The sequence below is a fragment of the Triturus cristatus genome, chromosome 3_1 (genome assembly GCF_964204655.1).
Source record: "Triturus cristatus chromosome 3_1, aTriCri1.1, whole genome shotgun sequence".
Lineage (NCBI taxonomy): Eukaryota > Metazoa > Chordata > Amphibia > Caudata > Salamandridae > Triturus > Triturus cristatus.
The window spans coordinates 710,843,483-710,856,863 of record NC_140583.1 but is presented as its reverse complement, the minus strand read 5'-3'; the positions used below and the strand labels follow the sequence as shown (position 1 = coordinate 710,856,863).

At 41.5% G+C, this 13,381-nt stretch overlaps 1 protein-coding gene across 1 annotated transcript in view; it reads left to right on the top strand.

Moving 5' to 3' along the window:
* LRP5 (LDL receptor related protein 5) overlaps nt 1-13,381 on the top strand; it is a 382,460-nt gene that overhangs the window by 298,592 nt on the left and 70,487 nt on the right. Inside the window, exon 11 of the mRNA XM_085644789.1 lies at nt 12,707-12,891. Coding sequence (XP_085500915.1) covers nt 12,707-12,891 — 185 coding nt within the window. The remainder of the gene's footprint in view (nt 1-12,706; nt 12,892-13,381) is intronic.

Below are 13,381 nucleotides of genomic sequence, written 5' to 3'. Positions count from 1 at the left end.
CGACTAGTAAAGTGGGATTGGTTTCTACACCCCGCGCACTGTGGACACTGTGGCCAAGGGCTCCCCTATAAACTCAATTAAAGGTGGTTGTGGCTTTTGGAGTCCGCCATTGGCAGTATTGTTCACTCAACGTTAGAAGTAAAACGGTCCCCGTTTCATGGAGGGGTTCATTGTTACATCAATGTTTTTTAAAAGGGAGATTGCAGCAACCCAAGAAAGTGTAGAACGCATTATTAACTTTCTACCAGGGCTCTTCCGAGGTTGCTTAGAGGTGGTTGGGTTAGTAAAGTTTACTTCTGCACCTCGCTTCATCAATGTGGGGGTGAAACCTTCAGTAAGATACAGGCACAAAGAGTGGTGACTGGACAGGCAGGAGGGCGGAGGGCGGCTTCCTTCACTGCTCACCTGACATTGTTTTTTTACGGAGTTTTGTATAGCGCAAACTTGAACCGGTATCTGGTATCAGAGGGCCTTACATAGCACCAGTTGCGTTACATTAGGACACATTCATTTTTGTTAGGCACGGGGAGATTAGGGGCATCTGTATCAAAGGATTTTGTATTCGCAAATGCTGCGAATCGCAAAAAAACAGCGTTTGCGAATACAAAATCGCAAAAGGAGATGTATGAGGCATTTCAGCCTCGCAATCTTAAGGAATCGCTAAATTTGCGATTTCTTAAGTTTGCGTAAGCATTTAAGAAATCGCAAAGTGCGATTTCTTAAATGCAATGTAACACGCACCCAAGTTGTGCGATTTCTCCTTAAGAAATCGCAAATTACCACCAACTTCAAGTTGGTGGTAAGTTGCGATTTCTTTGAAATATGCACTTTTTTGCATATCTCAAAGTGCCATGTGGTGCACATACATGCCCTTAGGGCATGTATGTGCGCCATATGTGCACACATGCTGATTTCAGGGGTGCATCAGGGTGTCATCATGACACCCTTGCACCTTTGAAAATATTCTCAATTTGCGATTAGCAAATAGCGATTCGCAAATTGAGAAGGACTTACCATTCATTGCTATGGGCCTCCTGGCCCATAGGAATGAATGGGAAGGTATTCCTTAATTGCGATTTCGCAATTTGCTAATCGCAATTAAGGAATTTTAAGAAATCGCAAAATTTGTGCGATTTTTTTTTTTTTTTTTTTTTTTTTTTTTTAAATACATCCCGTTTTGCAATTCTCAAATAGCGATTCTCAAAAAATCGCTATTTGAGAATTGCAAATGGAGATGATGATACATATGCCCCGAAGTGATTTGCCCAGAATCACAGGATGTTCAGCGTCATTGCCGAGACTCAAACCCGGTTCCCCAGATTTAAGGTCGACCGCCCTAGCCTAGGCCATTCCTCTCCCCTTGATGAAGGAAATAGAGACCTACCGTGGAATAAAGTGTAAAATGTGGGGGTTGTGCCTGAATTACTTTGGGCAGACACAGCTCCTATACAGGGAAGGCTGAAGATGAAGGCTTGCAAAGAAGGAACCCAAAGGGAGCCATCTAATGGATGGAGGTTTACAATATCCTTATAATGTATGGCACGGGGAACTTTATTCCTTATAAAACATGCTCACACTACCACCCTTTACACAAACTGTTTATATCCTTGGAGTGGTGCTCTTTTATATGAAAGAGGATAATTGTGACTGTTAGGATTAAAATGAGACTCTCTAGTTCAAAATTAAACATGCAAAAAGCAGTTAAATGTGATATAAAAACCAGTCCGAATTGAAAAAATATTTTGGCTCAGACACCTGCAGAGAGATAATTACTTAAGGCTTGGAAGATATAAACATGTTGCCACAATTATTTCCTTTCTGCGGATCACTGTTTCTCTAAAAAAAAAAAAAAAAAAAAAAAGAGCAGAAGAAAGAAAAGTCACATTTAATTTTTTTTAAAAATGCACCTTTAATTATGTGCTATTTCCTGCCTTTCACACTTGCTTCTGGCGCTGGCAGCAGATATTGTGACGTCCAAACTTAACTGTAATAAGTTATTACAGTTGAGTGCCTATGGCATGTCTCTATTACAGGTGACTAGGGTCGTCCCAAGGGTAATGAGGAAATTAGAGACACATTTTTATGCAAGGTTGGTCGACTCCCATGTATTAAATGAAGACTTATCAAATGTGTGTGTTAAAGTACATATTAAGGTAAATTGAATCCCATTACAGCATAGCCATGAGGAATTGCCAAAGCCAGATGGTCCTAAAACTGCTATATGTTGGCTTTGCCAGTGCTTGCTAATATATTGGTACAATTTTAATTAATCCTCAAATAAAATATTTACTTACTCAACATGCACGCTCATTCAGACATTCCTTGATTTTTTAACTTACCCTTATTTCATTTGCCATTCCTTCACCCTCTTATACATTGCTTCACTCACCCACCTGTTACTTGACTTCACCTATCCATCCTTCAAGTCCACTCATCCATTTCTTCACTCACCCCTCCATTCTTTCAATCACTGGGCAATTATTCACTTACTCCTCCATTCCTCAAGGCCACCCTTCCATTCATGTGCTCTAGCTAGATATTACTTGATCACACATCCACTCCTTCATCACATATTTATTACTTCATCACACATCCACTCCTTCATCACCTATCCATTACTTCATCACCTATCCATTACTTCATCACCTATCCATTACTTCATCACACATCCACTCCTTCATCACATATCACATCCACTCCTTCGTCACACATCCACTCCTTCGTCACACATCCACTCCTTCGTCACACATCCACTCCTTCATCACACATCCACTCCTTCATCTACCTATCCATTACTTCATCACACATCCACTACTCTCTACTACTCACTCTCTACTACTCACTCTCTACTACTCACTCTCTACTACTCACTCTCTACTACTCACTCTCTACTACTCACTCTCTACTACTCACTCTCCACTACTCACTCTCCACTACTCACTCTCCACTACTCACTCTCCACTACTCACTCTCCACTACTCACTCTCCACTACTCACTCTCCACTACTCACTCTCCACTACTCTCTTCTACTCACTCTACTACTCTCTCTACTACTCACTCTCTACTACTCCCTACTCTCTACTACTCACTCACTACTACTCTCTCTACTACTCACTCTCTACTACTCTATACTACTCTCTCTCTACTACTCACTCTCCACTCTCTACCTCTCTCCACTCTACTACTCTCTACCTCTCTACGCATATATATATATATATATATATATATATATATATATATATATATATATATATATATGTATATATTCACTTAAAAAACCATAGGTTTCACACATATTATAGTTAGGTGGATATTTCACTCGTAAAAAACCAATGAAATTCCCCCATTATAGTTAGTTCAGTTAACTATAACTCGCGCGACCGCAGTCCACTGCTGATGACGTCACATATTACATCACTCATGACATCATCCTTGTGATAGAGTGGCGGCCGCGCGAGTTATAGTCATCTGAACTAACTATAACGCGGGAATTTCATTGTTTTTTTTACGAGTGAAATATCCACCTAACTATAATATGTGTGTAACCTATGGTTTTTTAAGTGAATTTGCAAGGTTTTTTAAATGCTAATTCCTAACTATAACGTGTGTGAAACCTATAGTTTTTTCAGTGAATTTGTACGTTTTTTTAAATGCTAAGTTATGTATGTATTATTATTTTTGTTATATATTTATTTTACAATAAACTACGTATTAAAAAAAAAATGTACATTTTTTTTTTCTTCACCGTGCGCGCACGGTGCGCACACCCCCGCGATTTTTTTAAAAAGAAATTAAAATGTTTTTTTCTGCCTTCGGGGTCCTTCAGGGACCCCCTGACAAAGGCTAGGGGGTCAGGAACTCTCTACCCTGCCCCCTTTTCACGTTCGCCACCTTCCTTTTTCACTCTCGCACTGAAAACAAACAAAATGGCGGCCGACACTTCCTGATTTCGACCGATTCAAACGTTGACTAACATGTAACCACCAATCAGAATTACGCTCGCGCACGTTAGGGTGCGCGCACGGTGCTCGCACGGTGCGCGGCTATAGATATGTATGTGCTTTTAACTGCAATTTTCTCAGGAACTACTGAACAGATTGACTCCATATATGCAAAAGGCACATCCCTGAGCTGAGGACTACCTCTCTGCCAAATTTCAAGTAATTCTGTTCAGCCGTTCGGGCTGTACCTTGGACTAAAGGTCCCTATGGAAAATTGCATGGGGAAAACGCATTTTGGGACCCCCCTTTTTTTCTCAGCCCCCGCTTGACGAATCCCCCCGAAACTTTCAGGGTAGGAGCGGAGCGCCCCACCTATTTTGAAAATTTCACAAGGATTCGTCAACCGGCGCCAAAGTTATTCCAAATAGAATGTTGCGGATTTCCTATGAAAACACGGTCCTAACTATAACTATCTACTGGCGACCGCCAGTAGATTATATATATATATAATATATAGAAGTCCTGACCCCCCCAATTTCACAAAGGGAGTTTTAGAAACAGGTACGGACCACAGTCAATGTTGTCATCCAAGAAATGCACCTAGCGGTTTCAAATCCTTACATTTTATTTCGTCAGACAAGTGTCTGCCTCAGACGCGTTTCGATCGCCTCTGCAATCTTGATCACCTGACGCGCTGATGCCGGACCTCCCATTAAAAAGACAAATTCACCCAATCAAAAAGTTTGCTCAAAATAGACATAAACAAAATACTTAAGTTGTGGGAGTATATCATCGTGAACAATATTACAAATAAATCACTAAGGTTCAATCCAAATTAATTAATTGAAGATATAAGACATACCTATAATTTGAAAAGATCAAAAATTTGTATGAAGAACAGCAAGAAAATCATGGCAAGTGCCCCATAATGCTGTAGCACTAACATTTGATCACAAAAATGATTGGATGTAAAGTATAGGACTTGAATCCATTAATTATTTCTAATGAATATACTCGTTAATACTCCCAGAGTGACAAGTTAATAAAGTTAAATGAAAAACGATGTAATATCGTTAAAAAAAAAAAAAGAAAAATATTTAAACGAGGGGAAAAGGGATACAGCAAAGGAAGGAGAAAGGGCGAAGCAGAAAACCGAGAAATAAATATTCGTTCAAAGAGTGAACAAAGTTAAATGCATTACTGATGCTGTGATTCAGGACTGCCAGTGAAAGGTAAAGACAATGGATGTTGAGTGAGTTGTTAACAAACTGCAAAATCGACAGAAGTTACAGAAACAAATATTTACAAAAAATTATGGAGATCTTCACTCGTATTCATTCCATTAGGCATTGTAGTATCAAGTAATAGAATGAAAGAGGAATCTAACTGCCGTAGTTGTTTCTCTCTATTGCCCCCACGAATTGAGGGGGGTACTGTCCCAATAACAAAATATTTGAGGTCACAGATTTTGTTGGAATGAATGGCTTTAAAATGTCGGGCAACAGGATACGTAGAATCCGAGTTGACAATCGCACGTAGATGTTGCAAAATGCGATTGAAAACCGGTAATTTGGTGCTGCCAATGTACTTGAGGTGACATGTGCATTCAAGCACATATACTGCAAAATCTGTACGACATGTAAAATGATTTTTTATTTGGACCGGAATGTTACTGAATGCTGTATAGTACTCAAACATTGGTTCCAAATTTGCAGGCACGACAAGATGAACATTTGAAAGAGCCAGAACGTGACAGCCAGGTGGTTTTGGCCATGGATTCAGGATTAGATTTATATATAAATTTGTATAAACATACATATATACATCTGCATAGCTATATAAATACGAATATGAATGCATGCATACATATACCTATATGCATGTTATGTACATGAAAGTTTGAAAAACACTAATCAAAGCAAAGCTAAAAGCCACCTAATTACAAACAGAATTGCTTTAACTTAAACGAGGGCGAGACTTATTGCATTTTCAATGCTTGTTATATATATATATATATATATCATCCCGAAGGTAGGCCTGTCGAGCCCTAACGACAGGGTGCTGTATATTAAAAAGTTGGACTAGTATTTTATATGTCTTAACAGTAAAAACATCAAATTGTCGTTTATACTGCAGAAAGGCTAGTAGCTCCATTGGCAAGTGCAGGATTACACAGTGCCAACTCAGCTGTACGAACTCCTGAATGCGACCACCAAACTTGGTACTTCCAGGTATCAAAATATTCTTGCATTAAACCCGACATGATGCGCAAGTCGAATTTAATGTAACTTTTGATTAAAAATCTTTAGAAAGATGCCTCACTGTTGCCAAGTTTTCCAGTGGCCATTTGCAGATACTGTTCTCAAGACAGTCTTCTGCCCTCCTGGGGAGAGGTGTAAACAATTCCCAGGAAAGGACAAAATAGAGGCCTGTTGTTGGAAGGAGTTTACCTCTCCCTGGCAGGAAGCCGGAAGTTGTCATCAGGCGGGATGGGACTCTGTAGCCCATTGGCTAATAGTTATTGCATCCTGAGGGCAAGTTGTAGGCATAAAAGCACCACCCTTGGCTACTGATCACATCTGCACTGGAGAGCGTACCAAAGAAGGACTACCCTGCTGATCCCTGGACCTGGCAAAGAGAGGCAATACCAAAGACTGGACTGCACCGGCTGCTCCTGGGCTAGTAAAGAGAGGACTGTACCTGTGGTGCCCTGCTCTAGGAAAAGTCGTCCCCAGACAGAAGAGGTGAACTCCTAGAGTCAGGTGGATGACCAACTGTACCAGGGCCGCAAATGTTGAAGAAGCCACCTTGGCAGAGTTGGTAGCCACAACTGCTCGTTCACCGCTACCTGCTGAAGCGCAGCCCAGGTGACCAAACTCTGACACTCAGAATGTTCTACCCATAGTCTTCTGGTCCTGAGTCAACAAAGTGCAGTTTGGTTGCCAAAGATGAACACTAGCCTCAGTTAAAGGTAGCCGCTGAATAAGCTGCGACCTGAGAACAGTAGACCAATGGCAACAGTTTTTTGGTTAGACTTTACCTGGGCTTCGAGGGACAACGGCCACTGTGTCAAAAGTCCCACCACCGTGATTGTGGACTGAGGGGTCGTTCCAGGAAGACCCTTGTCGATCCCATCAGTATCCTTTGCATCGGGACCACTCCATTGATGTCAATGAGAGTTTGCCCATTGTGTCTGGAACTGAACTAGAGACTGCTTAGACTGTGCTGTTCTGAAAAGCCTAATTGGCCCCTTTGACTTGCTCCATGCTGGAGTTGGTCACCAGCGGCGTCACTATGGGGGTGCGGGGGGTGCAGACCGCACCGGGTGACACCCTCACATGGGGTGACACCAACAGGGCCGGTGTGCGCAGAGCAGCCTAACCTTTCAGGAGGAGGAGGTGCCTGTGCGCAGTGCGCACTGTCTCCTCTCCTATCTTTTATTTGCTTCCCTGTGAAATGGATCCAAAAAAGAAAATCACTTTTGCTGGAAATCAATGTCATATTTTTCTGACATTTTATTCCAAAATTCAGCATCGGGAATAAAAGTTTAAAAATATGAAAAATAAATAACTAAATAAAGTAAGACAGAGTGGTAGAAAACTGTCCAGATTGCTTTTATTCACACCCAAACACATTAGCGCCACTTTTACAGAGTTTGCCAGTGAAGCGCTATTTTTGTTGTCTTGGCTTTGTTTTCCCTGGGCTTGGAACTAGTGCACCAATCCTGGAGGTACTGCAATGTGAGGATTGAAAAACAAAATGTGTACTGCTGCTCTGTATCTAGGGATGTTGTCTTTTTTTACCATACTGCTTACGTTTTGTAAGGATATAAGCAATGGCCATTGAAATGGGTCCATTCAGGGCCCTGTTGTCATGTCCTTAACTTTTCAGGCAAAAGCACTCCCTGATTTCAGAACAGTGAGTGTAAAAGTGTTAAGGTAACCATGTTGTTCCTGCTTACATTTCACATGGTTTGCAAAATTTTGCATTCCCTATGATTGTTTGCTTTTTCCAGGATGCCGTCACTTTTTTTTGTAGGCCACATATTGCTCTTGTCCAGTGCGTAATTTAAATTGGGCCGCATCCAGGTGTTTATAGCTGGCAACAATTGGGTTGTAGTTGAAGGTAGTCTGAGTTTTTCTCAGTGGGGCAGTATGGTGTTCAGTGGGGGAGAGGATGTGGCACTATGGCCAGAGCTGCTGAATTTGGAACTGGGGAACCAGGTTCAGCCTTAATAACCGGTCCGCCAGACCACTCTCCTGAGAGAGCACTATCTCATGCTAGACCTTAGAAGGCTTCGCAAGACATTAGAAGCCCCGGTGTCGTAGCACGAGCAGGTGGACCCTAGCATGACAAGTGTAGGTTAACCTTCAAGGCTTGTCCACCACTATTCATACTGAAGTTCACCTCCAGTCTTGCGGGCAGGTCTATGAAGCAGTACACCCTAGAACAGTGACCCTGTCACTGAGATCACAGGACCCTTGAGAAGGGCCAGCTCTAGGGCGGTGCAACCGGTGTGACCGCACCAGGTGCTCACTTTAGGTGGAGGCATCATTTTTGCAAGTATATTATGGTTCTAAAAGCGCTTGCTGCCTCCTTCCTGGCCTCCAGTAATTTTCGGTAACAATAAAAATGTCATGATGACTCTGGTGATTAATGTTCTTCCTAGAGAGAGATCGGAATTTTGTCTAATAGAAGATTTGACTCATGGAAAGGTAGCTCAGAGGGTTAATGTACCTGCTGCAAATAACATGTACCATGTAGATCACAAAGTGCACATAATGTAAATAGGCCAGTGGGCTACTGCTTTTGTCAGAGAGATCCTTTTGTTACTTGCAGTTTATAAGTTAAAATCCTAACATAGAACAGTGAGCTATTAACTGTCATCTACTCCGCAGCAACACAAGTCACATTTTTTATTAACTTTTGATACGTTTGAGCTACAAACAATTTATTAGTTTAAATGGTCCGATCATGCTGCAGATCTTGCATTATGAGGCAAATATGCCAGAGCCATTATTATTTAGAAAACATTTGCAAACTAGGATTTTGAGCCATTCATGTTTGAACTGCTGTTTTGGAAAAGGGAGAAGTGCTGATGACAGAAACTCCATGGCTCGGAGACAAATGGCTTGTGCTTCCACATTTTATCGTATTTGGGGACATTCTGTGATTAGAAGCATATCCCACTTTGTGAACACATTTTACTGTCAATAACTCATTATAACCTTAAATAATCATGTGTATCCATTGGTTGATAAAACTGGGCAGTGAAACCAAACAAATGCAAAAAATTGAGATGTTTGTGCATTCTGGCCACGCCTCTGGCTCTGCCCACTGATCCAATCCTTGGGTTATTCCCGCCCTCTGATTCTCCGCCCACAGTTCCCCTACTTTTTTTCCCCCACTTCGACCACTGATATATCGTGTTGCTGGATGGTGGGAACACCAAGTAAAAAATACCATACCTATGATATTATAAATTCCAATAAACTGTTGACTAGCAGGTAGCCCACTTTACAACCTGATTAATGAATCATTATCACACTGTTGTTAACAGGCACATTTTGTAAATATAGGACCTACATTTACAAACGTTACTAAGGATTCTGTATGGTCCCGTTATTTGCCAACTGTGTCCACTGGCGGACTCGGGCGGAGGAGGTCCATGCGGTAAGTCGTGAGGGGGTGACACCATGAGTTACCCGCACCGGGTGACACCAACCCTAGTGACACCACTGTTGGTCACCCAAAGCGGGCTGAAGAACCCAAACACAACTTTTTTTTAATAAAATATTTGCCTTTTGAGTGACAAACGGTGATTTTAGGATTTGTTTAAAATTCTATAGCTCCGGAACCCTCTGGTAGATCTTTGTTTGTGTTGGTATCTAAAAATTTCCTTAAAACGAGATATATTCTTATCAATTGGTGTTGGATTTCTTTTGTGTCACGTTTTTGCTTATTCAGTTATTTTGGTACTGCTAAATGCTTTGCAACTGTTCCTTTGACAAAGCTTCTTGAAGCCACCACTACCCATGGTTGAGCTATGGTTTTACAAATGAGCCTGACTGGACCCAAGACAAGCTCAGTAACGTTGCACAACCACACCATAGAATAAATCAAATTTCCTCATAAATACTGTTGATTAGTGACACATATTATTTTTTGCCTCTTGCATGCAGTAGCATACAGCTGGACATTCAGTTAATTAATCATACTTATTTAATGTATACTGATCTTTTTAAGTCACATGTGATCAGGTAGATGAGCTAGTCCGCTCACCGCTGACATAAGTACTGTAAAGGAGGTTATGAGTTTTTAAACCTAGCAAGGCAGACTCGGTCGTCCGTCATTCTTAGGTGGGTCACTGTAACACCATAAATTGGTTAATGCGAACATTGATTACCACTGTTTACATGGTCAGTGCCAATATGGTGTTTACACACCCTTCATGAAAATTAAGCACAATATAGTAGTGGTGCACTGGATAGCCAGGGCTGTGACATGCTAAGTAGGGTGACCAGATTTTAAAAAGCAAAAACTATTACATTTCACAAACATCGAAGTAGGACTACTATTTTGCACCGACTGAGGGTCACAGAATAATTTATTGGGCAGCCCTCACCAACGTGGTACACAGACAATGAGACACTAAGGATCATAAATGCAAGTTTTAGACACAGTATCATTGGTTTCTTATAAGGGCCGCTAACTAATCCTTCATTGAATTATATCAAAACTTGCCTTCTTCTCTGTCAGTCAACCATATCTAAAAAAACAGAATGTGTGCTATATGTACTGAAATTTGCATGGGTCAATGATGGGAAAGCCAGGACTGTTGGCGGTGGCCCGTTTCTCCATCAGGGAGCTGGTGTAAATTACCTGAAGCAGTATTTTCTTTTCGCAAATGCTCACCTTGCTTTGAGGGGCCAGGGAGCATTTAGCAGTTTTCACTGCCCCTTAACTCCAGGGTTTTCCTGTCAGTGACAGACAGTGAAAACTGACCTCTAATTCCGCCCATCTAAAATCTGGCGGGTGGAATTGCAGGTCTGTGTCTGACGGCACTTACTCCACATGCCTGTCGGAGGGGTTTAATCATGGCAGAGATGGAGTAGTCTCCGTCATAAATAAATCAAAGGCCCATCTGAATTTAAATACAGTGGGCGGACCACATTCTTGGTGGTGAGGATAGTCTATCACCATTGCGACAGTGTATCTTTACCACCAAGAATTAAATCAGCCCATAGTCTCCCTAACATTGGGGAAACTCTATTGGTGGTTATTTGTGACCTCTGAGGAAACACATTAGATATTTGTGGTGCAACAGAGTGAATTCCCTCAATACATACGACTGGTAACGACATCTGGAAAGAGCTAAACTGTGTCCCCAGACGCCCCAGAGGAAACACATCAGAACAGATGCTGGCACATGTGAAGGCACGGCAGCTGACAGCTGGGATCAACAAGGCCCTCTGCAATTGATAGGGCAAAGCGCAACTTGGTTGGTTAGAGGGAACTGGGATGAGGAGGGTCTGGCGTCTGACTGACGGTGAATGGTCTAAGCCTGTATATGTCAGTATGCTTGTAAGTCACTAGGCATTTTTTTTAAACCATGAACCTTTGCTCCAGATTGGAGATCCAAGATGCAGAAACGTGTTACCATTGTACTTGAGAGCAGTGCTTAATTTATAAAAGAATGAGTGCCGGTGCCCAGAGCGCTGGTTTGAAGGCTCGCCGGCGGTGCAACTAAATGTCAGCCCGCCTTATAGCAAGGCTGCATAGTCTTGAATCCACCTCAGCCTCTTCAACCCACTTCCAGACACTCCTGAGCCTTTATCTCACTCTTGCAGGTTCCTGCTTTCTCCTTTATGACGATTTTCCTCTCTCTCTTCCTCAGTCTTTCCGCATTGTTTTTCTGTCTCTTGCTCTCTGTAAATGTTTGATGCCGAAAAATAAGTGCCAGCCCCCGAAAATGAGTACCATGCGCCCGGGTCAAATCAAGCACTGCTTAAGCGGCATGTGTGCCCAGTACCCAAAATGGATTTATGCAGGAGCCTCTGAGAAGCTGTTAGTTTACAGTGATTTGATATGGTGTGACGTGTACATCGAGTAACTTCAGTAGCTTGCATTCTTGAGTTTCTCTTGAATCTTCAGTTTCCATTTGAATGTGTACATGTGAAAAACAAAAACAGATTTAAAAGAAAAGGAAAATTGGGTTTTAGAGCAATTAGAAACAGAAGTGTAGTAATTACTTGTATAATAAAATTAATTCCTTTATTATGTATTTGTCACTCCTTAACCCAAACCTTGCCTCCCATTCTGGGGGTATCTCAAGTACAGTTTCTGCTTTGGGTGGACCGCTAAAATTCTCAACTTCAACTCTTTCCAGTACCAGACAATATATATTGATTTAAAGTCTCATGAGAAACCAGGTAATGTCAGTGTCTAGTAACCAGGACTAGAAAATTGCTGATCTACAACACATGGTTGCCATCTCACCCAGTTATGTGCTGATAGTGTGAATGTTTGCCTTCTTGTAAATAGCCTCTTTCTGTTTCCTTGAGAAAGTTTCTTCCTCTGAAATTGAAGTTAATCAGGTGTTTAGGTACAATTTCTTTTTCTGTGTGCTATAGCATTGTTTGTGACGTATTGCTGTATGTTTGGGGTATATGAAATTGCTTAACTAACTGAATTGGCGTTGAAGCTTGGCGATTTATTGATTTCAAACTTTTCTCTTAGTAAGTGTCTCCTCTTTTCATTACAGCTTCATGTACTGGACGGAGTGGGGTGGTAAACCCAGGATCGTCCGTGCCTTCATGGATGGAACTAGCAGCATCACACTCGTGGACAAAGTGGGACGTGCAAATGATTTGACCATCGACTATGCCGACCAAAGGTTGTATTGGACCGACTTGGACACGAATATGATTGAGTCATCAAACATGCTAGGTAAAGTGCTTCTTCGGTCGTTAAAGGTTGTGTGGGCTGAGATTGTACCTACATTATACCCCTTACCTGTGTCTTCATCCTGAAGTATGCCAGGTTATACCTTATCAGGGAGTGCGGCTTGTGAAGTCCCAATGTTTCCTGATGTACCACACTCTTTTATATCAGCAGAACCTCAGAAGATCTTTAAACCATTTCCTCTGTGTTGGCTAAGCTGTTATTGGATTTATAAAAAGTAAAATAAATATCTTTTGATTGTAGTTAAAAGACTTAAAAAAACTACACTATATAGATGTTTAAGTGTAGGCTTTCAAAACAGGTGACGTCAAGGAACTAGACTAGCACTAATTCTATTAACCATAAAAAAGGCCAACAACTGGGTAGACTGCGGTTATATCAGTGTTTATGACACGGCAGCTAACAAAATCGATCCATATCAGTATTAAGAGTGGAGCAAAGTATGTGCGAGAATGGTCAGGGCGCGGTAGTGCAT